The sequence below is a fragment of the Scyliorhinus torazame genome, chromosome 12 (genome assembly GCF_047496885.1).
Source record: "Scyliorhinus torazame isolate Kashiwa2021f chromosome 12, sScyTor2.1, whole genome shotgun sequence".
In the NCBI taxonomy this organism is placed as follows: Eukaryota; Metazoa; Chordata; class Chondrichthyes; order Carcharhiniformes; family Scyliorhinidae; genus Scyliorhinus; species Scyliorhinus torazame.
Genome location: NC_092718.1, coordinates 160,454,589 through 160,478,624, shown reverse-complemented (window position 1 = coordinate 160,478,624; position 24,036 = coordinate 160,454,589). Strand labels below are relative to the sequence as shown.

The 24,036-nt window shown below is 42.7% G+C and overlaps 1 protein-coding gene across 13 annotated transcripts in view; it reads left to right on the top strand.

Annotated features, from left to right (window-relative positions):
* The window catches only part of LOC140386703 (general transcription factor II-I-like), a 220,322-nt gene that overhangs the window by 51,239 nt on the left and 145,047 nt on the right, over positions 1-24,036 (top strand). For all 13 annotated transcript variants that reach the window (XM_072469273.1, XM_072469274.1, XM_072469272.1 and 10 more), the window contains 2 exons: positions 5,735-5,838; positions 18,955-19,093. In XM_072469273.1, coding sequence (XP_072325374.1) covers positions 5,740-5,838; positions 18,955-19,093 — 238 coding nt within the window. In that variant the 5' untranslated portion in view covers positions 5,735-5,739. The remainder of the gene's footprint in view (positions 1-5,734; positions 5,839-18,954; positions 19,094-24,036) is intronic.

Below are 24,036 nucleotides of genomic sequence, written 5' to 3'. Positions count from 1 at the left end.
GAGAATGGTGGGGGGGGGGGGGTTAGGGAAAGAGTGGAGGTGGGAGGGAGAATGACGGTGGGGGGGGGGGAAGGGAGGGAGAATGGCGGGCGGGGGGGGGGGAGGGAGGGAGAATGGCGGGGGGGGAGGGAAAGAGTGGGGGTGGGAGGGAGAATGGCGGGGGGGAGGGAGGTAGAATGGCGGGGGGGGGGTCCTACCCAAAGTGTGGGGGTGGGAGGGAGAGTGGCGCGGGGGGGCTTCCCACCCTGGCTGCCCTGACTAGGTCATTGACCTCCTTGTGGCACTGGATGCCTGTCCTGGCTGTTATGGCCATGGCGCTGACTGCCTCTGCCACCTCCCTCTACAGGCGCCAGCTGAGGTGTTGTGTGACCCTGCGGCCATGTCCAGGGTATAGGGCCTTCCTCCTCTGCGTCCAGGAGTGCCTCGATGTTCCGCTCCTGGAATCTTGGCGCTGCGCAGCTGTCGGCCATTTTGCCGAGTCTCCGGCGGTGGCGTCTTTAGTGCTGCGAAGGCGCGTGGCGTCAATGACGGCGCGCGTGTCTGTGACTGGTGACGCCGTCGCGATTGGCGTCGCACCGCTGCTAGCCTCTTCCGGGGCGGAGGTTTCCTGAAGTTCCGGTTGGCCCGACGCCGGAGTGGGTTGCGCTGTTCTTGGCGTCGGGCCATCCCGCTGATTGCGGGAGAATCCGGCCCATTGTGTTCATATGCACCAGAACTTGTAATATGTAATTCTCTAAATGTTATGTTATGCAGAACTAACGTAACCCCAGTCATACCTCAAGCCTACATAAAGTAAAAAAAATCATGCTCCATTTAGCCACATACTGCGCTTCATTCCAATCTTCCACTTTGACTAGCCGACTAATTTCCTAGATCCATGATGTAATTTCCACTCTTAGTACCATATTGATCTACATGTACTCTGTTGTTCTGCTTTTTTGACATGTATTCCGTGCTACCAATGAGCAATGCCATGGAATTTTGGTATTTTAGAGCGTGTATTAAATTTAAAATACATAGTTGCACATACCTGGGAATAGCAAGCATGTGTAGAGATCTACCGTGCGGATCTAGTGGCACTTGCGAACACTAAAATTCTGTAGAAATTTGAGTTAACACTTCTCGGGTGAAAATAAGAATAGTTTATTGTCTTCTATTTGATCACAGTTGAGAATCACTTAAATCTTATTCTCTAATAAGCCCGGCATGCAAAAGGACTCAAAGAGAAGTACTTCGTACACAAGTTAACTTTCAAATGATACAGAAATGATTTTCTTGCTTGTGGCAAACAGCTTGCATTTACTTCAAGAGTTAAGAGTGGAAAAGTGAAAATATGAAAAGTAGAGACAGCGAGTAAGTTAGATCGAAGTATAGAATGATCCAGGATAAAGATGGCCATACGGACTACCACGGTTATACTCAATCATATTGGTCTTTAGCCACCTATCTACACCCCTATGTAATCCTAATTGGTTTGGGTTAAAATCAAATGAGTTTAATTTGGTGGTTAGCTGTCAGTCTTTAATGTGTAACATTAACTTGAACTGTTTCATAAATGAATTCTTGTACGTGTTATGGAATGTGATTCTAAGCTGTTATCACGACCGGCTTGAACTGACTTCTTGCTAACTTAGCTGTTATCAACATTGAGAACACTGGTACCTTGATATTACCATGTCATTGCTATGCTGTTGCCATAGAGCCTGCCCTGTCCTTGGACACTGTCTTGTCAAAGTGTTTGTTTTAATCTATCAGGTTCTTCTGTGTTTCTGTTGAATTATGTGTTTTTATGTTGTAGAATTTGTGCTCTGTCATGCTGTTCTGTAAGCTGTATGTTTTGAGATGACCCGAGGTTATGAGTGAATTTAAAATGGGTATTTAGTAAGACGGGCGCTTAATATTTAGCTATCTTTTACCTATTAGGTGTGTTAGAAAACAGTTAGCTTCTACAGCATGCATATAGTTGAAGTGGAAATAAATTTGAGTATGGTGTTGACTTATCACTGAAAAAGTATCCAACTGTGAAGCTGCGATTTATCAAAACAACCTCAATTTGGATGCATCTTAAGATGTTTGACTAATGGAAATTAGGTATTCTAATTTTTATCTGAGTCCATTATTGGAATATTTTGCATGGTTTTGGGGCACTAATTTCAAAAAGACTTTTTGGGAATATAGGTTTTGCTGAATGTAGGAATTTCATATATATATATATTGTAGTATATGTATCTGGTATAAAAGCCTGGGTTAGGGCGTGGTATTATATTTGTTGCAGTAATATTTTTAACAATCTTAGTTTAAAACTCATTATTTAAAAGACAGGCAGATACTGTGGCTGCAAAAGGGTGCAATTAAGATGTTGTAAAAGTGAGGTTATCATTATTTCAAACTATGCTTATGTTCAAAAGGAAAGATTTTGGTCAAAGTGGTAGATATTTACAGCATTCGCCGGGATTCTCCGAACCCCCGCCACAATCGCGGCCGACGCAGGGGCGGAGAATGGGGTGTCGGACCCGCGACGCCTTCGCGCGATTCTCCAGCGATCGGAGAATCGCCACGCGCGCGGTCGACGCGGTGCCAGTCAGGGGCTGTTGAAAGAGGCCCCTGCGGCGATTCTCTGCGGTTGGCCGGCCGGGTTCTCGCATGGTTCACCCCAGTGGGAGCTCGGCGTCGCGGCTGCTGTGGCCGTCCTGGTGGGGGGGGCGGATGGGGGATCCACGACGGCCAGGCCCACGATGGAGGGCCACCGATCGGCGGGCACGCCGATCTGGGGGGGGGTGGGGGGGCTGCTATCTTCCGCGCTGGCCCGCTGTGTGGGTCCGCCACGTCGTGCGGATCTGCGGTCGGAAGTGCAGAACCCCGTATCGGCGGCAGGCGCTGCGTGGCGCGCGCCGGGGTTCTGCTAGCCCCCTTAAAGTCGGAGAATCACACCGGACATTTTAGATAAAATCCGGAGTGATTCGCGCCCGTTTTCTGGCGGGCGTGGGGACATAGCCCCATTATTGGAGAATCCCAGCCGTTGTGTTTATACTTGAATAATTAGGTTATGGGCTTTTAGTAGGGTAAAGATGATGATGTAATGGGAGGGGCCAGTTCTGTGGCGATCAGTTTGGAGTAAGTTCTCTGGAAATTGTGAGCTGAACACAATTTGTCTGCCAGGATCTCTCACTCTTTGCAAGCAGTCTTTTAAAGGAACTGTTTGTCCAGAGGCTGGCAAGTAATCCTGTGTTTGCTAACTTTATTTAAAAGTGTTTTTTTGACCTCTGCCGTGTTTTGCTTGATGGGAGATAAAGAAGATAGCAGTTAGGAGCACGTGTTTCATTTTATTGTTAAACTGTTTAACTGGTAATTGTAAGCTATATTTCTGTGCTGTTAAAGATAGTGTAATACTGTGTTCAGAAAATTTGTTTTAATATATCATCTCTATTTGTGCGTGCAATCACTCCTGGATCGAAGTACACTTTCCTCACCATTTTACAAACTTTTTAAAAAGTGATTGGAGATTCCTGCTGGTATTTTAGCAATTGTCGGGGTCTGGTCTGGGATCATGATACAAAGGAGTAATTTACAGTGGTCCTCAAGAGTCTTGTGGCAAAAGACAGCAACCAGCAAATTGGCTTTGATTGTTGAGAAAGCAATTATAAAACCGAACTGAGGCATCCACAATCAAGAGGGATTAAAATATTTGAGAATAGCTGGAACTGAGGAGAACTAAAGTAAATTCTAGAGGACTATGGCCAGCCTATGGGTGGTCCCAACAGAAATCATTTAACTTTCCAAGATTGATGTGTCTTATAAGAAAAAAGCTTGTGGGAAAGAGTGAAATTGAGTGCAAAACTTTAAAAAAAATAAAAAAAATTTAGAGTACCCAATTCCTTTTTTTTTCCAGTTAAGAGGCAATTTAGCGTTGCTAATCCATGGACCTGATGCTGGGATCGAACCCGGGTCCTTGGCGCCCTAACGCAGAAGTGCTAACCTCTACACCACGGTGCTGCCCCTAAAACTGAGTGCATAACATACACAGTTCTGATCTATCATGTTAAGACTGCTGGTTTTGTTTAATTATTTAATTACAATAAAGTTTGTGTTTTAGAAGATGTTGAATCTTGTGTCGTAGTTCTGCTGATAAAATCATTGTTTGGATATCTCCTTAAATGCTTATGGTCCCTAACAGGATAACACCTTGAGTTCCCTTCAGGACAGAAGTTAAGTTGTAAGTGCACTACCCGTACAGGATTGAGAGTAAAGGTCCTGTGAATTTTAGTTCTCTCCAAGCTGCTATGAAATCCGTTTTATTAGTAGACCACATTGAGACGTTGAGCACCAATTTTGAATTAACAAACCGTTTTTTCTAATGGCAATTAATCAAGGTGTGTGTGTATATAATATATATATATATATATATATATATATATATATATAATATATATACAGAGCAGAACTGTTGTGTATGACAAAAGGGCTTGTACTTCTGGAACTATTCTTTGTTCCTGATTACTGTAAATGTGAGTTTTTATAAGCAGCAGCTAATAAACAACCCAGCACTCGCTTTGATTCATTTTCATTTCCATTTGCTCTTGCTCTAAAGCATTCAATGTCTTCATCACAGGTTAGAAGTTTCAATATCCCATTAACTAGGAACTTCCTGGAGTGCATATTGATAGTTAATATGTCAACTGACATTTCCATTTCAGGATTGAATGAAGCATAAGCAAGATGTTCACGTCATTCAAGTATGGTCTCCTCAACCTAACTAAAGCTGTATAGAAATTGAAAGCACTTTGGCAGTCGGCTCTGGAACTGGGTGCTTATCTTAGACCTACATCAGCCTTAAGTTTACATTTAACCAGAGCACCATGTATTCATTTATATTTATGCGCAAAGGAAGTCTACGCCAGTCTATCTCACTGTGTTTTAGTGAAGCAATAATAGTAACAAGAAATTTGGTATGAGGGGCTTGGTAGGCAATAGACTTGAACTTGCTTAAATTGAGAGAGAACTTTTGGGAGGAGAAACAATCCAGGTCTTTTAAAATACCAAGAACAGATAATTAATTTGTGTGACACCAGTCTTGAGCAAGACTAAAGTTGCAAATCAATCCTCCGTTGCATTGACTCATTGAGCAATTAATACAATATTGTCACTTTAAAATAATTAACTAACTGGTTAGGAGCATGATATAAAATTGCTGAAATGATTCTATTCTGTTTGCGATTTGTGTGGAAGACCATCAGTTTAAGGAAGTGTCATAGATTACATAGAACATACAGTGCAGAAGGAGGCCATTCGGCCCATCGAGTCTGCACCGACCCACATTAATCCCTCACTTCCACCTTATCCCCGCAACCCAATAACCCCTCCCAACCCTTATGGACACTACGGGTAATTTAGCATGGCCAATCCACCTAACCTGCACGTCTTTGGACTGTGGGAGGAAACCGGAGCACCCGGAGGAAACCCACGCGGACACGGGGAGAACGTGCAAACTCCGCACAGACAGTGACCCAGCGGGGAATCGAACCTGGGACCCTGGCGCTGTGAAGCCACAGTGCTAATCACTTGTGCTACCGTGCTGTCATTGTCAAAGAATACTGCCTATTAAGACTGAATAATTTAAGCATTACAGGTTGCCTGATTTTCAAGATTTTTGGGAATCTGCATTGAACCATTATTCTCTGCACACCTATTTTAATGGATTTATGTCTTTTTGCCTTCCCTCTACCCGATCACGCAGGAAACATGGCACAAGTTGGAACTTCACCAATTATACAGGAGGAACCCTCCAGCGCTGAAAACCTACTGGCAGTGAAATTCCTTATGTCAGCACTGGAGTCGATGGTAAATTATTAGGCATTTATTAAATTTTCATTTTAACCTCCTTGTCAAAACCATTTAATTAGCAACCTCATGCTGCAGTGTGACTTGGGGATTTTGGGTCTTAAGGGAATGTTTACAAAACATTCTGCTCCATTTTACATTCTAAATCTGCTGCAGCCTCCTGTTGAATCTCTGGAGGAGGTAGTCCTAAAGGTAGATTCAGAGGCTTTTGAAACTGTGTCTCTCTGCTGCTGATGGAACAAGGTAGGTTATGTAACTCACCTTGGGGAATACTATTGATTATGCAAGATTCCAATGTTGGAAGGTGATTTCATCATGGTAATAAAAAAAAATGCCCTTGCTTCATATGTTTGAAGCACCCTCATGAGTCTAGTGTTAGTCATTGCGTTTAGAATATAAAAATCAAAATGTGATGGTGAATCTATATAAAACCGTAAGACTACAGTTGGGATAGTCTGTACAGCTTTGGGCTTCGTACTAAAGGAAAGGACCATAAACCATGTCCTTGAAGCCAACTCCACAAATTTTCAAGCAGTGGTCTGGCAAAATCAACTTTGATGGACTGAGCACTGTCCAGATGGCTGAAAACTGCCTCCCCCAGTAGCTCCTGTTCTCACTGCTCTCGAATGGTCAACATTTCAAGGCAGGACAAAGAAAATGCTTCATAGCCACTCTGAAGCTCTCCTTGAAGCCCAACTGCATTGACTTTGATGACTGTAAGAAACATGCTACAAATCAGTGGGAATGGCGACAACCTGTTCATCCACCTGCAAGCCCCAGTGTCTTAATGATGAAAGATAGAGTAGAAAAGTAACAGAAGCAAATCCTGCACTCTGGATCCCCTTACCCCATGTACTCAAAGGTATGGGGGTCAAGAATTGGCGTGTTCAGTTCGATGAATACCCATGGTAGAGGCCCTGTGTTGATACCATCCTTGAATAAAGAGACAACTGATGGCTTATAGGAAGGACGATGAGGCACTGATTCCCATTTAGGTTGATCTTTCCCATACTGTCTTTTTATCTACTGTAAGAGTGTTGATCTGATTAAAATTTAGATCTGCTGGTATCTTTTTAGCCAATCAATTTTCCCCAGCTCCATAATTTAGATTAACAAGTCCGAGAGAAACAAAGTATGGTGAAATAAAGTAGAATTTATTAAGCAAGAGTGGTAAATAGACTCAACAGAAGGCAGTGACGACAGCTTGCATTAACCCTCAAAAGGCCGTGGATCCACTGAGTGCTAATAGTACAATCAAAGTCTTCTCTTCGTCCTGGTTTGGCGTGTCTCAGGAGAGATTTCATCATAGGAGAGATGATTGTGCCCCGTGTCTTGAAACCTTAGTCTTGATCCCCAATTCTGAAAATCCTTGTGCGATATTTGGACTTTGTTTGTATGAACCCTTTCAATTGAAAGTGAGGTTACTTACTTTAGCCCCCACCTCCTCCATGGCTCAAGTCATATGTTTGCTGTTTGTATTCAATGTTACCTCTCTATGTTACATGAATTGGAAGTCCAGTTGACATTCCCATAAATTAGGATCATGTCACAAAGTATTGCTAATTTGAGATGTATGTGGGTTACATGGTGTGTGTCTTGTGATAAAACAGGAAAAATAAGCATAGAAGTTGTCTTCAATTTTATTCTATTGATTACACTTAAATGATTAATCTGTTATAAATAACTAAAAAGATGTGTGATTTGTGTTGGTCCTAACCCTTATCCCAAAAACGAGGGGTCATGCTGAGAGTTAATTTCTGTTGCGCTTTGAGTGTGTGCCTTTGAGGCAAAGAAGTTCTGTAATCATTCCAGAGAAGGAGGCAACTAAGCTCTTATCAGTGATTCAGTTCTCTCATTACTGACAACCTTGAATCACGTAGCTGTAAGTACTAGCAGCACAGCTTTTACCTGTTTAATTTTTCTGTCTCACTGCACGGGCAAGAACTCAAGCTAGTCTATTTAAAATGTTGTTAGTATGAGATGCCAACATGAAATGAAATGAAAATCGCTTATTGTCACAAGTAGGCTTGAAATGAAGTTACTATGAAGAGTCCCTAGTCGCCACATTCCAGCACCTGTTCGGGGAGGCTGGTACGGGAATTGAACAGTGTTGCTGGCCTGCCTTGGTCTGCTTTCAAAGCCAGCGATTTAGCCCTGTGCTAAACCAGCCCCATGCTAAACCAACCAGCTAGCTGTAATTGATAAATCCTAAAATTAGTAGATTATTGAAATCTCTTGATAGTTCTTTCCATATGAAAATGCAACAAAGCAACTCAGTCGGGATTTATAAGAAAACATCCTGTGGGATGCACTAGGATACTGTTAGTATGAATTTGCTCCACATTCTGTATAAGAAATTGCTGGCTTCAGGGGATACAGCAAGAAGCGCATTGCATTTCTGACAACACTTGTTGAATGCGTTTCTGACCACGCTTGTTGAATGCGTTTCTGAGCACTCTTGTTGAATGCATTTCTGACAACACTTGTTGAGTGTTAAAGACTAATGTTCTAGAACTAGCCATGTCTAGCCAGGCAGCTCAGAACAGCTCCAAGATGGGTATCTACTAAAGACAGTGGAAAATTGCTGCAGATTGTCCACCAGGAGCAGGACTAATCAAATGGATCCAATTATCTGCTCAATTATAACATTGTGATGATAAAGTGTTGTTATATTATTGCATAATATCTCACAGCACTTAATCATCAGTTTCCTGGCTGGCAATGTACCTTCCAGAATCACAGACTCCAGACACATCACAAACTTGGTCTAAAATGAATAAAAGAACAGAATTCCAGAGCTGAAAGTGACTGTTCTTGGATATCATGGCAGTGTTAGACTGAGATGTGGCACTAAGGATTCCTAGTAAAATGAAGTTAGTGGGAATCGGGATAACTAGTCATACCCTGCACAATGAAGGACTGTTGGAGGCTAATTATCTCAGGAGTTCCTGAGTTTGGCCCTACTATCCTGTCTCCAGCTGCTTGATCATGACTGCCGCAGTTACAAAGTAAGAATGTTAGCTGATAAGTGTTCAGTTTCATTTACAATTCTTCAGATACAAACACAGTCTGTGCCCTTGTCCGGCAAGACCTGTACACCATGCAGACTTGGGCTGATAAGTAGCATTCATGTCACAGAAATGTCGATGATTACTACCGACAAGATGCAGTCTAACCAACACCTCGTGATGGTCAATGTCCCCCGACCCCCGTCAACATTTGGGGGTCACCATTGACCAGAAACATCAAGGGCAGGTCAGAGGTTGGGCATTCTGCGTTGTGACTCGAGGTAAAGTTCAGGAATGTGAAGGATCACAATCCCCTTGCCTAGATGATTGTAACTCAATCAACACTCCAGAAGCTCAACATCACCCAAGAAAAGCAGCCTGTTTGACACCTCATCTGTCCCCTTTAAGCATTCATTTCCTTCACCACCGGTATACTGGCTACCTACAAGATGTATTGCAGCAATTTCAACAGCACTACTCCACCCTGAACTTGCAACCTGTGTCACCTAGAACGACAAGACATGGAATCTTATGCCCTCCCAAGTGGTTTGTTTGCTGGAAGAGGAGTCATTTGATCATGGCGGTGATGGGTGGGGGCCCAACCACATTCTCGCCACCTCGCTGATCAAGTCTACAGTGGGAAGGTCCATGGACAGCCATCCTGCCCCACTGCCAAGTGGGCCTTTAAGTGGATAGTTGCTTACTAAAGGGCCTCTTTCCGCTGGTGTTAACTTAGCGGGAGGGGGTGTGGCGCCCTCAAAGGTTCTCAGTGCTTGATCGAGGGAGACACCACCAGGAAGTGGGTCGGGGGCTGCTGAGAGACAACCCACCTGCCCTTGCTGCCGACTGAGCTCCTTCTTGCCATCACTCACCTGGGATCAAGAAACCATCCTAAGCCTTGATGTGTGTGTCATACCAGCAGAAGCCACTGCCTCCCTGATGATGCTGCCATTCAATAGAACTGGAGGCTTTTGATTCTGGCCCCAGGGTCCTTAATCTCAGAGGAAGGCCAGATGCTGGCTTGTCAATTGCCTGAGTGGAACAAGATGTGCTGGGCCTTCACGTGATGTGTGAGGTGCTCTCCAATTGTCCAGCCAGTCGCCAAGGTCCCCATCACCTTCACAAAATTCTTCAAAAGAGCAGCTGATACATATGTTCCCATTTAAGTCGCATACTGTCCTGAATTGGATATATATTTCAGTTCCATCGCTATTGCTGTGCCAGAATCATAGAACTCCCTAGATAACGGCACACTGACTGTATCTTTGCTACATGAACCAAATACCGCATTCAAGAAGGTAGCTCAGCATTTCACATCCACAAGAGCATCTAGGAATGGCCACTAATGTTGGCCTTTGCCAGTGACACCCACATCCCATGAACTAAAAAATAATGAAGAATTGCAAATACAATGAAAGACCTATACAATTGGAACTTATTTCTTTAAAAGATGTTGCTGCGTGCTTTAATAATAGATGTCTAAAAATGATAGGTGGGACAAGACCAAATGCAGCTTATTTCCTGTGTCTGAAAGATTTTGAATCGAGGTGTAAGAATATGGATTTTAAAAAAAATATACGGAGCAAATGCAGAATCGCTAAAGTGGGCACAATTGGTTTAAACAATGTGCTTGCAAGTTTTAGTTTCATTGAAGAAATTGAGGGAGGGGGAGAGAACCAGGAACTGTAGACCAGTTAGCCTGACATCAGTCATCAGTAAAGTGCTTGAATCTATTATTAAGGAAGCTTTAACAATGCACTGAGAAATAAGCATAATCAAATGTAGTCAATATGGTTTTATGAAAGTTAATTGTGTTTTACAGATTTAGGAAAGCTTTTTGAGCTTGTAACTTGTAGGATATATCAAGGAAACCAGCAGGTGCAGCCAACTTCAATTTTCAAAGGCATTCAATAAGGTGCCACACAAAAGAGTAATCTGCAAGACAAGGGCTTCTTGTAATTAGGGGTAATATATTAGCATGGACAGAGGATTGGAACCAGAAGTGGAGAGTATAAATGAGACACACTCAGGTTGGCAGGCATGGCCTGAGCGACACAAGGATCAGTGGTGTCGCCTCAAACTATTTACAAAGCGACAGAAGGTATTTTAGTTTGCTGACGATACAAAAGCTAGGTGGAAATGTAGGTTGAGGAGAATACAGATATGTTAATTGAGGAGCAATGTAAACGTTCTTCCTGCTTATTTCCTTTGTTCCCATTTCTTTTATTTTGTTGTTTTTGGTCCGCAGACCCATAATCAGGGTGTGCCTTTCAGCAGAAGACTGCTTGTCAGGACATTGTGTGTGTGTGTGTGCATATGTGGTTGGGAAAGTGGAGGAAACTGGAGTAGACACTGGGAGAACGTGCAAACCCCATATGAACCATAGATGTCCTACAGTGTAGAAGGAGGCCATGCAGCTCATCAAGTCTGCGCCGACCTTTCGAAAGAGCAGCCCCGCCCTATCCCCGTATTCCCACCTAAACTTGTCCCTTTGAACACTAGGGTAATTTAGCATGGCCAATCCATCTAACCTGCACATCTTTGGACTATAGGAGGAAACTGGTGCACCCAGAGGAAACCCATAGAGACACGGAGAAAGTGCAACTCCACACAGTCATCCATGGCTAGACTCTAACCTGCACCCTGGTGCTGTGAGGCAGCAGTGCTAACCACTGTGCCGCTCCTCTGAATAGTGTCATGGGATATTTTTCATTCATTCAAACAGGCGGATGGGGCCTCAGTTTAACGTCTCCTCAAGATGGCATGTCCAACAGTGCAGCATTTCTTCAATACTGTAGTGGAATGCCAGCCTTGATTTTTGCCTTCAGACTCTGGAGTGGAACTTGAACCCAGAACCTTGTAACTCTGGCTAGACTGCTATTAATGGACCTCAGCTGATGAGCTCAGGGAGTTTAGATATCTTCACTGAGCATACCACAAACAATCTGGATGGGCAATTTCTCACTTCCCATGGAGTTCCTTACAGGCACGTTTTCTGGGTGTTGGACTCATGTCTACAGCTGTTTGGAGTCTACTTTTAAAATTTAGAGTGCCCAATTAATTTTTTCTAATTAAGGGGCAATTTAGAGTGGCCAATGCACCTACCCTGCACATCTTTGGGTTGTGGGGCGAAACCCACGCAAACACAGGGAGAATGTGCAAACTCCACATGGACTGTGACCCAGAGCCAGGATCGACCCTGGGACCTCCGCATCATGAGGTAGCAGTGCTAGCATCTGCGCCACCATGCTGCCCTGTTTGGAGTCTTAAGATGATTATTTTGATGCAATAAGTGTTATTAACTCGAGGCATATTAATCTTGCTAGCTTCCTTAAAAATTGAATGTTAGATTTCGAAAAAAGAGCAGGAGAAGCTCGTTTACACTGAGGATTACAAGACTGAACTGCACTACTGAAGTTAGTAATTGAAGCTGTAACCATGCGAACACTTCAAAATATTGTCACAACCATGTAGAAAAACATTTCTTCAAAGTGGTCCATGAGCTAAGGATGTTTGTGCATGTAGCCCCTTTTTAATTTGAAGTGGTTCAATTTAAAAATAACCCAGCAGACCAGCTTTATTCTTAATCAAGAAAGGTTTGTTTATTATAAAACTACTGCTAATAATTACTTTTGTAAAAATGATAACATTAACTAAAATACAGATACAAAAACAAAATGCAGATAAAAGGGGGAAAATACTTAATGGATGAGTTTTCTTTCTCAGTGACTTATTGTGGGCCCTTAACTTGTATTGAAATGTTGAAATTGCATGTTTTCTGTGGCTGCGATGGCTTCTGTAGTCACTTAATCCTGAGTTTGCCTTTTCAGGTGTACTGAGCAGGTAGGGCAACTTTGGGGCACAAGTGAAGGTCCCTTTACTGTTTCTGTCAGTATGACTCTTGAAGACTGCCTGGATTCCTTTTTCAGCAGAACAATTATGATTTCTGGACAATTCCCTCTAACTCCCAGAAGGAGAGAGAAACCCAGCTCTTGCATGCGGCTCACAGTTAATTCAGATGAGAACTGTAGGCTGGAACTGACTTCTTTAGGTCTTCTGGGTTCTTTGCACAAAATGGCTGTTCTCAGACCAGGGTTTTTCAAAGTGCTGGTTGTGACCCGCGGTGGTCGCGGGAGGGTGTCCGAGCGATAGGTCGCAGCATTCTCGTGGTGGTCCCGATCACAACCTCTGTCAGCATATTTATTAAAAATGGCCTGAGCCACACTTTTCAAGCCAGGGTCGGTCTTCAGTCTCATCACTCTCCTGTTCCAGGGCAGAGGTTGCACGAACAAACTTCCACGCCTCGAAACAATTACTGCTCTTTCACATACTGAATTCAGAAGATGACAGTAATGATGGAGGCTCAATTCAGCCTGTCCCAGAGAAGGACAGTTTCCTGGCATCGCTAAAGCAAGGGCCGGATGGGTCTCCGAACTGTGCAGCATTTTGTCAATGTGAGACACCTGACATGTTCTGCAGCATCAGGTAGTATTAGCTGATGGGACTCTGGAAGAATCAGAAGCTCAAGCTAGTGTTCGTGAAAGGACTAAACCTACGTGTCATTTTACGTCAGAGGCAGCTCATGTTGAGTGTAGCAGAACTTGAAGAGGATGGCCCAGATTCTTGCAACAGATGATGGTGGAGAAAAGTTTATGATACCCCAGAAGATTATGCAGGTGAACATTGGTCACAGGGAACAGCCCAATTCCCAATAGAGATGGGAGGTCAAAGTCACAAGCGTGTGTCAGGAAGTGGAGTTGGAATATTAGTCCGCAGATCCTGGAGGCAGCAGCATCACAAGAGCGAACGGGAGACGGTTAATGCTGTCTGTTTGAATGCAAAATCAATCCAGACTCTGTTTTGGAACTTGGATGCTTGGATCTGATCCCTCAAGCTCCAGCTAACTCTGTATAGATTATCATAGAATTTACAGTGCTGAAGGAGGCCATTCGGCCCATCGAGTCTGCATCGGCTCTTGGAAAGAAAACCCTACCCAAGGTCAACACCACCCTATCCCCATAACCCAGTGACCCCACCCAACATTAAGGGCAATTGTGGTTACTGAGGGCAATTTTTATCATGGCCAATCCACCTAACCTGCACATCTTTGGACTGTGGGAGGAAACCGGAGCACCCGGAGGAAACCCACGCACACACGGGGAGGATGTGCAGACTCCGCACAGACAGTGACCCAAGCCGGAATCGAACCTGGGACCCTGGAGCTGTGAAGCAATTGTGCTATCCACAATGCTACCGTGCTGCCCCGTATACTTTGAAGATACTTGTGGAACCAAATGTTGATTCTGTAAATGCCACTGGGCTCTGAGTACGGTCCTGCTGGTTACTGATGAGTCCTGGTTGCTGATGAGTTCTGTGTGTGACCAGTGTATTCCAGAACGGTTGATATAATCGCCATCCCTTGCGTGCATGCACATCGCTCCAGATTATAAAACTGATCTCACTCACCACATTTCCAAAAGCCAAATGTTCAGAAAATCATAGAGTTTGAAGAAATTGAGATGTATTCATTTCTATTCACTTGCAATGATAAATGCAATCTTTTTGTTGTCATTTTTATTTTCGTAGACTGTATTGAGCTGATTTGCAAACAGAAATTGAAATCTGGTCATTGTATGGAATTCATGCACTGGTTCCAACACTTGGGGCAGTGGAATAGATGGAATAGGAGTGTGAGAGAGAGTTATTACACTGTTTGTGTGTCTGTGTATATCTGCGTGTGAGAGAGTTATGACATGAGGTCAGCCAGGGTGGGTCCCGACGATCGGCTGGTTGGCAAAAGTGGGTCCCGGGAAAAATAAGTTTGAAAAATACTGCTTTATGCAATTCAAAACTCAAAAATGGCCTATGTTAATTCAGGTGAGCATTGTTTCACAAAGCAAAGAAGTTAATTAAGTTGCAGTCTTTTGAAGATGTCCTTCCCGACAGTATCAAAGGAGTCCTGCGTTTTCACACCTTGGGTGATTCAATTGTGTTGTCCACGGCATCCTGGTGTTATTATTGACTCTATTGTTGACTGATTCTGAGAACTCTGTTCAACAATTAAAAATATTAATTTGTGGGATGTGCGTTTCATGGGCTAGGCCAGCATTTATTGCCCATCCCTAATTGCTCTTCAGAAAGGGGTGGAGAGCTGTCTTCTTGAACTGCTGCTGCCACTGTGTGGTAGTGGTGGAGGGAGTAAATGTTTGTAAATGAGATGCCAATCACGTAGGCTGCTTTGCCCTTGGATGGTGTCAAACGTCTTTAGTGTTTGAGCTGTACTTATCCAGGCAAGTGGGGAGTATTCCATCTCACCCCTGACTTATGCCTTGTAGATGGTGGACAGGCTTTGGGAAATTAGAAGATTAGTTACTTCAGAGAAGCACTACAGTGTAGAAGGAGACCATTCAGCCTCTCAGGTCTGAACTGACCCTCTGAAAGAGCACCCTACGTAAGCCCAATCCCTCGCCCTTATCCCTGTAACCCCACCTAACATTTTGGACACTTGGGGGCAATTTAGCATGGCCAATCCACATAACCTGCACATCTTTGGACTGTGGGAGAAAACCGGAGCACCCGGAGGAAACCCACCCAAAACCGGAAACTCCACACAGTCACCCGAAGCCGGACTCGAACCTGGGTCCCTGGCACTGCCGCCCATGTGCTTTTGCAGGATTCCTAGCCTCTGATCTGCTCTTGTAGCCATAGCATATGTATGGATAGTCCAATTCCGTCTCTCGATAATGGTAACCCCCAGGTTGTGGCTAGTGGGAGATTCAGCAATGGTAATGCCATTAAATGTCAAGGGGCGACGGTTGGAGTATCTCCTGTTGGACAGCCACTTGGTTAGAAGAGTGGGCCAAAATGTGTCAGATGAAGTTTAACATAGATAATTGTGAGGTCATGCATTTTGGTCTGGAAAATTTGAGGCAACGTGTTATCTAAATGGGGAGAAACATCGGGGTGCTCCGTTGCAGAAGGATCTGGGGTCCTCCTTCATGAGTCCCAGAAAACTACCATGCAGATAGAGCAGATAATAAAGAAAACAAATAGAATGTTGGCATTTATAGCTAAAGGAATAGAGTATAATAGTAAGGAAGTGCTGCACCTAAACAAGTCATTGGTGAGACCAAACCTGGAGTATTATGCATAGTTTTGGTCCCCTTATTTGAGGAAAGATGTAGTGACATTGGAGGCAGTTCAGAGGAGGTTCACTAGGCTTATTCCAGAGATGAGGGGTTTGTTGTTTAAAGAGAGATTGGGGCCTATAATGAGGGGAGATCGAATTGAGGTATACAAGATGATGAAAAGTATGGACAAAGTAGGCGTGGAACCGATGCTTTCTCTTGTGGGGCATCCTAGAACCAGAGGTCATAGTCTTAGGATAAGAGGTAGCAAATGTAAAATGGAGTTGAGGAGAAACTGCTTCTCCCAAGGGGTTGAGAATCTGTGGAATTCGCTACCCCAGACTGCGGTGGATGCTGGGACAGTGAGTAAATTTAAAGAGGAGTTAGACAGATTTTTAATTGGTAAAGGGTTGAAGGGTTATGGAGAATGGGCAGGACTGGAGTTAAGGCTAGGATGAAATCAGCCATGATCGAATAGTGGAGCAGACTCAATGGGCCAAATGGCCTAATTCTGCCCCTATATCGTATGAACTTGTGTGGCGCAAATGTTACTTGCCACTTGTTAGCCCAAGCCTGGATATTGTCCAAATCTTGAAGCGTATGGACATGGACTACTTCAGTATAAGAGTCGCGAATGATACTGAACATTGTGCAATCGTGAGAGAACATTCCCATTTATGAAACAGCTAACGACGGTTAGGCCTAGGACACTCTTGCAGAACTCCTGAAGTGATTAAGCAATCGTCTGTGGAGACAGCTGACAGCTGTGACTTGCATCTTGAAGAGACTTTTATAACCTAACTGAAATGATTTTTAAAGCAGGAATGTCCTTTTGACAAATTTTCTTAAAAATCCACAGTATTCTAACTGCACAGTTGTGACAATAGGTTCATAAGTGGTTCAAGGGAAGGAGTAAAAATAGGAACTTGAAACAGCCAGTACATAGGATTAGGATAACTGCTCATTGAGATGGAATGGTTGGGAGAATGGCCTATTTCTGTATTCTAATTTCTATGTAACTCTTATGTAATTCCCGTAATCTTTGAACTGCTTAGCATGCTCGCTTACTGCATTCTTCAATAGTTGTGGCATTTAGTTTTGTATGTTATTTTAACAAGTTTGTCATGAGTCCATGAACAGTAGGTTGGGTATGGCCTCTTAAGTAACATCGAAAAATATATAACTTGGAAATTAGTGGAAAAGTAAGTTTGTGTTGATTGCTATAAGTAAACCAGACACACAAATGGGTTGAATATGATTGCATAATTTAAAGTTTGCCTTTTTCATTCTTGTGTAATCTCATTTGGATCTACTTTTACTGTATCAACTTAATGGTTCATTATGAAAACACCATAAATCTTGAAGTAATGGCAGCTTCTCATTAGGGGGTCTATCCCTCCAATATGAGGAATAATTTAAGTTAAACTAATGAACTCCCTAGCCTACGAAATTGAATGAAGTGCAAACGTAGGATTTAAATACTGTAAATTTGACTATTTAACACCGTGTAAAAATACTAAACAATTGTTGCATAAATGGCAGAGTTAAACTTAAAATGTTTGCTTTGTTGCCCTAAACTTTTTGTCAACAATTATTGAAGTTATTGTGGGCTCTCAGAAGTGCTGTTTCTCTACATTGAGTTGTAGAAAACAGTTTATTATACAGTGCAGACCCTTTTGTTCTGCTATGCATTTATATAATTTGCCAGTCTGTCCCTCACTCTCAGATGCTTTGCGTTTTTGACTATAACGTTTAATACCATTACCTGTCTTTGGCCTCAAATAATTTGTATCCACAATCTTTTTTTTGTTTGCCGGGGGGGGGGGAAAGAGAGGAGGGAGGAGAAGAGAATTCCAGATTTCCTCCTCGTGTACAAAGGCACTTTCTATTTTCACATCTTAATGGCCTCGCCCAAATTTTAAAATATGCCGCCTCATTCTGGATTTCCCTACCAGAGAAAGTAAAAGCCGCTCTGCATCTATACTACCAAACCCCATTATCATCAAGGAAATATAAAACCACTTTATACAAGTTGACGTCATAATTTAACCCTTTAAATCCTGGTGAATCGGCCCTGTACCACCCCTAATGCCAGTGTCTATTTTTTGATGTGGGCAAAAATTAATACTGCTGAATATGATATCCGGGCAAGGTTTTGTATAACTGAAACATCACTTCACTGTCAATCCATTAGAGGTACAGGCCAACATCCTATTAGCATTGTGATTACAGTTTATTTCTGCATACTAGCTTTAAATGGTCCATGAATATGGACACCCAAATCACTTTGGTTTCTCCAGAACCTTTAGTCACAAACTCCAAATTTCCCTTTTTGATCCAAAGTGGATTATGTCACATGTCTCCCACATTAAACTCCTACATTGCAATTTTTGTTGTTTACTTATTTTATAACCCCCTGCTTCCATCTGCGCAACTTTAATGCGTGCTGTAATTTAGTAATAATTGCAAATTTAGATATATTCATCCTAAGCTTTGAATAGATATGGTGAAAAGTTTAGATTAAATGAGTTTATTTGGTTGGAGTTTTTTTTCCAGTCAGAGAAATAATATTTTGTACTGCTAACGTATATTTTAAGTATGATGTGTGCCAAATGCAAGGCGCGATATGAAAATCCCTGGTACTTCTCATTTTTGCATGTAGAATGGTCTTCTCAAATGTACATGTGTGTCCTTTTAGGCATACAGCTCAAATAAATAAACCCTAGTGCATTTTTTTTCAAAAGTTCCATACTTATTAAGTTGCTGACCGAATGCAGGATTTAAAAGGGCAAGTAAGAGCCTACAGACCTTTGTGACCTATTGATTTCATATGTGGAGAATTTTCCTTTTTGTGTGCTTTTTGTAAAGCTTGAGGGAAATTAGAATTTGAGATGCAGAAGGTGTGTTTCATGAAAAACATTATTTTTAAATGCACGTGTCTTTCTAAAATTTCTCAGAGTTTATTGATGTTTCTTCTTCAGTGCCAGGAAATTGCAAAGTCAAAAGCTGAAGTGGCTTGTATTGCTGTGTATGAAAAAGATATATTTGTCGTAGGGACCGAGCGAGGAAGATCATTCATTGGAAGCCGAAAGGATTTTCAGACTGACTTTGTCAAATTCTGTAAGTGAATTACATCTGTAAAACGGGACTGTACTAAGTTGCAGGTTAATTTTAGTTTGATTTCAACAAATTATTAATTAAAAGCAAGATTCCTATAGGGCATTAATTTTAATGTGGATCTTTTTCACAATGTTGATGCAGCATTATTCGGTCTCAGGACTCTAGAGGAGCTGTTACACTTCACGTTCCACAGCAGACCTATGTCGGAAGTCATGAGCGGCATGATGGCACAATGGTTAGCAGTGCTGCCTCACAGAGTCCAGGGACCCGGGTTCAATTCCAGTCTCTGGTGACTGTCTGTTTGAAGTTTGCATTTTCTCCCCATGTCTGCGTGGGTTTCCTTAGGGTGCTCCGGGAGTTTTCCTCCCACAGTCCAAAAATGCAGGTTAAGTGGATTGGCCATGATAAATTGCCCCTTGGTGTCCAATGGTTAGGTGGGGTTATTGGATTGCGGGGATAGGGTGGAGGTGTGTGCTCTTTCAAAGGCTGGTGCAGACCCGATGGGCTGAATGGCCTCCTGCACTGTATGTTCTATGATTCTAAAATGTCTGGGTGAGAAATGTGCAGTCCTAATCTAAGGTAGGAAAATAGGAGTGGATTGGCAATCTGACCATAGTGGTTGCTACTCCATGAAAGATTTACAAAATGATCAGGGGGTTAGATAGGGTGGACAGTGAGAGCCTTCTCCCGCGGATGGAAATGGCTGGCACGAGGGGACATAGCTTTAAACTGAGGGGTAATGGATATAGGACAGAGGTCAGAGGTAGGTTCTTTACGCAGAGTAGTGAGGCCGTGGAATGCCCTACCTGCAACAGTAGTGAATTCGCCAACATTGAGGGCATTTAAAAGTTTATTGGATAAACATATGGATGATAATGGCATAGTGTAGGTTAGATGGCTTTTGTTTTGGTGCAACATCGTGGGCCGAAGGGCCTGTACTGCGCTGTATCGTTCTATGTTCTATTTGGCCTATCAATGTAGATGAGTAAATTTAACACATCCTCTGACTTAATGAGTCACAAGAACATGTAAACTAGAATGTGTGATGTAATTGACAGTTGCACCTCGTGGTCAGATTTGGGTGGTTATGAAGGACTATAGTAATATTCAGGCCTGAAAGGGTCATTGCAGTTTATCTGTTGAAAGATGCAGTTAATGTTTTGGGTCTAAATGACCCTTCTACAGAAATGAGGAAAGGTAAAATCGTAAAGAATTATACAGTTGGAAAGGGGGCCGAGGAGCTGGGGCAGAATAGTAGAACAGGAAAGGGGGCGGAGGTGGGGCAAAACAGGAGAACAGAGGTTGTGGCAAAGGGGATATTGACAAATTTGCCATGAATTTAAGACTTGAGGGAGTGTTAATGGTGCCATTAAGGGTTGAAGATTGCTAATAGTGATAAAACGTGAGATAGCAGAATGTGTTGATGGGAGCAACTGAACAGCACGTACGGGACAGGTGACCATGTGAGGGAGGGTGGGATTGTGTTGGGGCAGATTTTCCTGCATTTTAGTGTCACTCCCTTTTAGTGTCTTCAGCTATCCCGTTTGCTATTTGCTGTGTCTACCTTCTTACCATGAACAATTTGAGGATAAATTACTTTGTGCATGCTGCAAGCACACAATGATGAATTGTGTATCTGCAGTCTGTATTTCTTCTAATTCCTATTATGTTTCATGAGCTCAAAAGTGAAAAATGTATCCTTTGTGCACCTCAAGGTGAGATAATAAAGTTGTTGTCACAAAATAAATGTCCATAAATTATTATTATTTTTTTTTAAATCACTGATTATCCTTTACAGTTCCTAAATTATTAACGTGAAGAAATATCCTCTGGTCTTGAATATAATGTAAAGGTGATATTTTTAATCAGGCATTTCAATGCTGTTGATGAGGCGACCAATAGAAAACTATATACTTGATCTTGTTTTCTTCCATTTCACTAAAGGAACAACACCTCTCTGATTCCAGGTCTTAGAGCAGTTTCAAATAGAAAAACATTTATTAATGCAGTTAAATAAATGTTGTATAAAAGCAAATTACTGTGGATGCTGGAATCTGAAACAAAAGAGAAAATGCTGGAAAATCTCAGCAGGTCTGGCAGCATCTGTAGGGAGAGAAAAGAGCTAACGTTTCGAGTCCAATGACTGTTAAATAAATGTTGTAATTGTCTGAAATAAAGCAATGAGATTTTGACTCTCATTTTATTCAGTCTTTAAACAGTTTTCCAATCACCCTGGTTGGCCATACTTGCTCCCTCATCAGCTCAGATTGCACGCTGGCAAATACTGCAAGATATACTGATGTTGGATACTCTATTCAATGATTGATAAATTTAAAGTATTTTGTATAGAAAAGTTGAATTGTCAGGAGTGAATTCATAGAATCATCAAATTTACAGTGCAGAAGGAGGCCATTGTGATGGATATCACGTTCACCGCAGAATTCGGATTAAAAATAAGGCAGTAATACACACAGCATTCTAATTCAAGATGGAATAAAACCACTACAGCTAAAGGTCAGATAGAGGTTACCACCTGATGGGAAAGACTCCAAGCTGGTTCCAAAGACTCATTAGTATCAAACAATTAAAGCCTCTTCTTTGATAGACCATAAATCCTTTGAGATGAACTCCCCTCCCGAGAAGTATTCAAAATATAAGGACAGGGAATTCTCCAGATAAATAGATACACAAATCCTTCCCTAACTATACCTCTTGACACTTAGGATAACACCCTCACAAAAGTGTCTGTTTTGATATCTGGAAAGAATGTCACACCGACAAGAGGCAGGCACCAGTCCCTCCCGTGCCAATATATCTTAAAACCCTGGACAATTGCACAGACATTACAAACATTAAAAGATCTATCGGCGATAGTACATTCAATTAGCCATTTGGCTATAGGTAATTAACCTGTAACAAAAGCCTTCCTGAACCGATAAGCAAGTTTAATGTATAAAAGGAGGAGGCATTTTAGCAGAAGAGCTAGAGTTCTCTCTCTCTCCGTTTTCTGACCCCCCTCTTAGGGCGAGAGGCAGTCAGTTCTCAAGAAGCTTGTCTTGTCGGACAAAACCTGTTGTAAGTACGGTTTTGCAATAACTTCTTAGAAATGTACTAAGAAAGTGATAAGAGACTCTAAGGATTTTTCCATGTTTAGATATCTCATTCGATTGAGAGAAGTTAGTATGTTAGTAGATAACTAGAAGGACTGTTTAGTCCACTTATACTTTAACTCTGCAATTCAGTATATATCTATTGGTAATATTTTCACAATAAAGATACTTTAATTAAAATCATACTGTGTGAAAATTAATCTCGAGGTTGAATTCCTAGACACCCATTTAGGATAGGACCCACAACCTCAAGAGGTATCGATTTAGTTATGAGTGACGGATCTGAGCTCTCCCTGGAGAAAGTAACTGAAATCCTGTTTAACTGTCTGAGACCCGGAAAAGCATTCTCCCTTCGTGAGATCTATTCTGAGTCTTTTCAGGAAAACAGGTTTCCCTCTTTTAATAGGTTAATCTGGGGCATAGGTTAGTAATAGCGTATTATCAGGTCCAGGATAACCTAAATCCACGACACCATACGGCCCATCGAGTCTGCACACGCCCTTGGAAAGAGCACCCTACCTAAGCCCACATCTCCACCCTATCCCAGTAACCCCACCTATCCTTTTTGGACACTAAGGGCAATTTACCACGGCCTATCCACCTAACCTGCACATCTTTGGACTGTGGGAGGAAACCGGAGGAAACTCACAAATTATGGGTATTGTTTTAATCATTTACAAATCACTCGCTTGATGACAACACAGTGCAATATTCTCCAAAATCCATTTGGATAGTGATATATTCCCATATAATGACCTGACTTTTCATCTTGCTATTTAAATGTCAGTACCAAAATAAAGGTAAAGTCGCTATTGTTCCATAATACGAAAGGCTGTTTTTCCCTTTGAGGGGGTGAGCTGACTGGTGGTGATTTAACCTGAGGATCACCACTGTCAGGCGAGGGGCAAGGTTGAGAAGGCGACCCTTTATGAATAAAATACATTGATGTCCAATGGAATTACCATCACTGAATTCCCCACTACCAACATCCTAGGCGTTGCCATTGACCAGGAACTGAACTGGACGGGCCATATAAATACTGTGGCTACAAGAGCAGATTAGAGTCTAGGAATCCTGTGGTGCGTAACTCACCTCCTGACTCTCCAAAGTCTGTCCACTACCTACAAGACATGAGTCAGAGTGTGATGGAATACTCCCCATTTGCCTGGACGAGTGCAGCTCCAACACTCAGAAGCTCAACACCATCCAGGACAAAGCTTTCCGCTTGATTGGCACCTCTCACCTCTTCCACAAACATTCACCCTCTACTGCTGATGCACAGTAGCAGTGGTGTGCATCATCTATCAGATGCACAGTAGCACAGTGGTTAGCACTGTCACTTCACATCTCCAGGGTCCCAAGTTCGATCCCCGGCTTGGGTCACTTGTCTGTGCAGAGTCTGCACGTTCTCCTCATGACTGCGTAGGTTTCCTCTGGGAGCTCTGGTTTCCTCCCACAGTCCAAAGATGTGCTGATTAGCTGGATTGGCCATGCTAAATTGCCCTTCGTGTCCAAAGTGGTTGGGTGGAGTTGCTGGGTTACGGATATGGGGCGGAGGTATGGGCTTAAGTGGGGTGTTTTTTCTAAGGGCCGGTGCAGCCTCGATGGGCCGAATGGCCTCCTTCTGCACTGTAAATTCTATGTCTAACTCCCCAAGCCTCCTTGGTAGCACCTTCCAAACCCACGACCACTACCATCTAGTAGGACAAGGACAGCAGGTATATAGGAATACCACCACCACCACTTGGAAGATCCCCTCCCAAGTCAATCACCATCCTGACTTGGAAATATATAGCCTTTCCTTCACTGTCGCTGGTTCAAAATCCTGGAATT